The sequence below is a fragment of the Populus euphratica genome, unplaced genomic scaffold (genome assembly GCF_000495115.2).
Source record: "Populus euphratica unplaced genomic scaffold, PopEup_1.0 scaffold2349.1, whole genome shotgun sequence".
In the NCBI taxonomy this organism is placed as follows: domain Eukaryota; kingdom Viridiplantae; phylum Streptophyta; class Magnoliopsida; order Malpighiales; family Salicaceae; genus Populus; species Populus euphratica.
Window position 1 is genome coordinate 15,272 of NW_011502173.1, and position 4,880 is coordinate 20,151.

Consider the following 4,880-nt stretch of genomic DNA (forward strand, 5'->3'; position numbering starts at 1 on the left):
GGTCCGGCCGGTCACTTGCCCAAGCAAGTGACCCGGCTGGACACATCCAGCTTAATGAAAGCTGGTGAGTTACTGTTCAAGTGAATTAAATTTCACTTGAACAGTAACAAATGCAACCAAGAAATGCATGCAGAAATGAATAACATACCTGGAGAAAAACGAAAGAGCTGCAGCGATGTTGAAGGCGTGCTGGCTGGTCTGTCCATGTTCGTCTGTCCCAGCGCTTTTCCTTTTTGTTCTCTGCTTGCGTCGGTCTCCTGCAAATCCTGCTTGTCTTGAATACCAAAGATGACGTACCAGCCGAAGGGCAAAGCTTCTGCCTTCTCTCCTCTGGCGCTGAAACGGGCGAAGATGATGATGCTGCAGTGATGTGCTGGCGAAATGGATGTTCTTCCCTCTGTACTTTCTTGCTCCTTCTCTGTTTTCTTGTGAGTTGCTGCTTCGGCTGTTATATATATAAAAAAAAAACGTTGCACCGCTGGAGGGGAAGAAAACTAGGGACGGAAACGAAAGGACGAAGATGATGGCAAAGGTGTGATGGTTGGTCCCTCAGTGTTTTCTTCTGTTTATGTTCTTTCCTTCTGCTCGTCCCTGTTGTGCTCTTCTTCATCTGTTTGTTTCTCTGGTTTGCTTTCCCGTGCTTCCCCTGTTTCTCCCTCTGTATTTTTTCTTCATCCTTCCTCTCACTCGCGTCCGCCTTGTCTCTACTAAGAAGAGATAGTTACAGCTGCTATGGCTGGCATGTTCACGATAAGAAAGAAGAGTGAGGGCTGGTGCTTATGGGGGAGATGGTGGTCATGGTTTGGGGAAGATGGTGTGGGTGTACATGGGTTGCTGGTTTGAGTAACAAACAGGGCTGCTGAGGGAGGCTGGGATGGTTGGAGATGACGGGTCCGGCTATAGGGAGAAGAAACCGATGGTTCAAAATCCTAAAACAGGGTTTCTACCCTCCTCTGTTTTCTTTTTCAAGAGGGAGGCAGCTGCAGACAAGGTTTTTCTTCTTTCGTTCCCCCTAGTCAATTTTCTCCCCCTCCTCCCTTTTTTGGTCAGCGGAGGATGCTTACATATAGCCTATATGCAGCTCCACTTAGGAAACAAAATCTTATATTAACCCTAGGGTGTAATCTCGGGGAGCAAAGATAGGAAACCAGCATATTCTGATGATTTCCAGTGATTTCTTTCCTTCCATAGCTGGGAACATCAGGCTAGTTGGCCAGCTACTCCTGGGATAGCTGTTGTTGAGAAACAAACGTGGTTCTCCAATATCTTCCTACTAATTTTATCTTCAATCAGCTTCCTTACTTTAGCACCTTTTCTATTTGGTCCTTACTTTAGCACCTTTTCTATTTGGTCCTTGGTCCAAAAAAAAAAGGCTTCAAATCAGTCCCGCGAACTTGGGCAATATCCTTCTCGCGGCAAAAATTTCCTGCCTTCACGTTGGATATTCAAACATGCAGAGCTTGAGCTTCTGATATCAAAATTGAGTGATTCAAAAAAATCAAAATTCATCTATGTGTATAGGATTACAACTTTGATACGGATTTAGGGCGAGATATAATCATTTTATAGGACAGAATTGTGCCGCAATCTCGTCGGTCAAAAAGGTCTCCTGATCTGATTCAAAAACTGACAAATGCCGAGCATCCCGATATGACTGAGAATCTGCCCTAAAAACAATGATCCCTAGGGCCTAATAAAGATATAGGTCAATTTTTGAACATTTCATGAGTGACAGAATATAGCTAGGATGGTCAGATATCGTACGAAACTAAGTCAGAATCAGAGCCTAAGTTGGCATAAAAAAAATTACGACAACAGCAGAACCCCTTTTTTTTTTGTCAATTTTCAAGCAAACATGAGATACACTCCTACACTCGGTTCAAAACGGGATACACCATCTCTAGCATATGGGGTCCAAAATTGAGTAATAACAGAGGTATATTTGTGAAAAGCCCTATTTATCGAGCCGAATTGCAAGATGGCAAGTTCTATTGGCTGAGTATGACATAGTATATATGACAAGGAAAGCCGTAAAGGGGAGTATTATTGCCGATCACTTGGCTGACCATGCTATGGAAGATTATGAGTCATTAGACTTTGACTTTCCCGATGAAGATGTGCTTGCAATCGAGGAAGAGAAATCAGATTGGTGGATTATGTACTTTGATGGTGCTGTAAATGTATGTGGCAATGGGGCAGGTGCAGTGATAATCTCTCCTGATAAGAAGCAGTATCCGGTTTCAGTTAAGCTGCAGTTCGGGTGCACCAACAACACAGCTGAGTATGAAGCTTGCATTCTTGGTTTAGAAGCTGCATTGGAGTTAAACATTAGAAAGATAGATGTGTATGGAGACTCAATGCTGATCATTTGCCAAGTAAAAGGAGAATGGCAAACTAAGGAAGAGAAGTTAAGGCCTTACCAAGAATACCTGTCTAAACTGGCTGAAGAATTTGAGGAAATAGAGTTCACCCATCTAGGAAGGGAAGGAAACCAGTTTGCAGATGCTTTAGCTACACTAGCATCTATGGCCAAAATAGATTTTGGGCACAAGGTACAACCAGTACACATCAATATTAGAAATAACCCAGCTCATTGTTGCTCAGTTGAAAGAGAAGTGGATGGAAACCCTTGGTATTATGATATCAAAAATTTCATCCGAAACCAGGCATATCCCATGGGGGCATCCAAAATCGACAAGAAGACCTTGAGGAGGTTGGCAATAAATTTTTATCTTGATGGGGAGATCTTGTATAAGAAATCATTCGACGGGACTTTATTGAGATGTTTGGATGAATTTGAGGCAAAAAGCGCGTTACGAGAAGTCCATGAAGGGATTTGCTCAACCCATGCTAATGGACACGTGATGGCCAGGAAAATACAAAGAGCCGGTTACTTCTGGATGACATTAGAGAAGGATTGCATCGACTATGTCCGAAAATGTCATAAGTGCCAAGTATATAGTGACAAAATCAACGCCCCTCCAGCTCCTCTGTTTAACTTGACATCTCCATGGCCCTTCGCGATGTGGGGGATTGATGTGATTGGACCTGTAAACCCAAAAGCCAGCAATGGTCATAGGTTTATTCTTGTGGCTATTGACTACTTTACAAAATGGGTAGAAGCCGGGTCATTTGCTCATGTAACGCAAAAGGTAGTGAAGAAATTTATTGAGAGAGATTTGATTTGTCGATATGGTCCACCAGAAAAGATTATAACTGATAATGCCCAGAATTTCAATGGCAAGATGATAATAGAACTCTACGCTAAATGGAAAATCAAGCATTCCAACTCTTCGCCGTATAGACCAAAGATGAATGGTGCGGTAGAAGCTGCTAACAAGAATATCAAAAAGATTATTCAGAAGATGGTAGTCACCTATAAGGATTGGCATGAGATGTTGCCATTTGCCCTTCACGCATATCGCACCGCAGTTCGAACCTCAACAGGAGCCACCCCGTACATGTTGGTATATGGAATGGAGGCGGTGATGCCTTTAGAAGTGGAAATCCCCTCATTGAGAGTACTGGTGGACTCTGAGCTGGAAGAGGTGGAATGGGCAAAAGTTAGATATGAACAGCTGAATCTGATCAGTGAAAAAAGGATAGCCGCAATTTATCATCATCAACTCTACCAAAGAAGGATGGCCAAATCTTACAACAAAAAGGTTCGACTTCGAGGATTCCATGAAGGAGATCTTGTATTGAAGAAAATAGTGCCTTTACCAGGAGAAGATCGAACTAAATGGGCGCCGAACTATGAGGGTCCTTATGTGGTGAAGAAAGCATTCTCAGGAGGAGCTTTGTTGTTATCTAGAATGGATGGAGAAGATCTAGTTAGGCCAGTGAATTCTGATTCTATAAGGAAATATTACGCTTGATGTATTCCGTAATCTGCCAATTAATAAAATAAAGTTTGGCCATGAATTTTCTCTGTAAAGCACCTTTCTTCATAAAACGCATGATCTCATAACATCTGAAATCTTTTACTCAAACAATGTTTTTTTTCTTTCTTACACATGACTAAGGAGATGACTCCATCAATTGGAGAGAATCAAATCAAATCTAAACTTGACATTTATTTATTTATTTATTTTTGCACACCACACTAGGGGCAAGAAGTGTACGAAGTGCACATAGGGGTGAACCAAAGCCCTAAAAGGGGGATCATCATAAAAAACTTCTAAAAAGAAAATCTTTTATGAGAATTGCCAATTGCATTGAAAGTTTCAGTTTTTCATGAACAAAACCAAATCTTTTGAGTTTTCCTTTTAAAATAATAATAAAAGACAATATTCAATGGATCAACAAAGGGCCCCATAAGGAACCAAAGATCTCTTCACCAAGAGGATAGGAAGTATAACGCGTGGAGCATATTTTGTTTCAAGAGGTCGAGTTGGACAAACAAGTGGAAATAAGAGCCCAATAAGTCTACAACAGAAGGGGGGACCTATGTTTCCAAAATAAGTAAAAAAAAAACATGCATGCTATACTGTCATAACACTAACTTGGCAAGAGAAGATGTGATGAAGAACAAAATAGTTCCAAGTTTTTGAAAAAGAAAAAATAAAGAAATAAATTTCATTGATGTCCAAAATCTCAGGTCTACAAAACTACAAAAAAGGATAGGAATTGTCAACCAGCGCTGCTTCATTCCTTGAGGTCACCCGATATTGAAACCATTCATCAAAAAAAAAAAAGCGTGGAGTTTTCTAAAAAAATTTTTTTGAAGAGGGACCGGTCACCCGATATTGAAACCGTTTCTTAGAAAAGCGTGGAGTTTTCTAAGAATTTTAAGATAGGCTGGTCACCTAATATTTAGACGGTTTCTTAGAAAAGCATGGAGTTTTCTAAGAAATTTTAAGATGGGCAGGTCACCCAAC

The 4,880-nt window shown here is 41.0% G+C and overlaps 1 protein-coding gene across 1 annotated transcript in view; it reads left to right on the forward strand.

Moving 5' to 3' along the window:
- LOC105118917 (uncharacterized protein K02A2.6-like) overlaps positions 1-3,973 on the forward strand; it is an 8,022-nt gene extending 4,049 nt beyond the window's left edge. Inside the window, 1 exon segment of the mRNA XM_011016975.1 lies at positions 1,937-3,973. Coding sequence (XP_011015277.1) covers positions 1,937-3,878 — 1,942 coding nt within the window. The 3' untranslated portion in view covers positions 3,879-3,973.
- Positions 3,974-4,880: the final 907 nt, after the last annotated feature.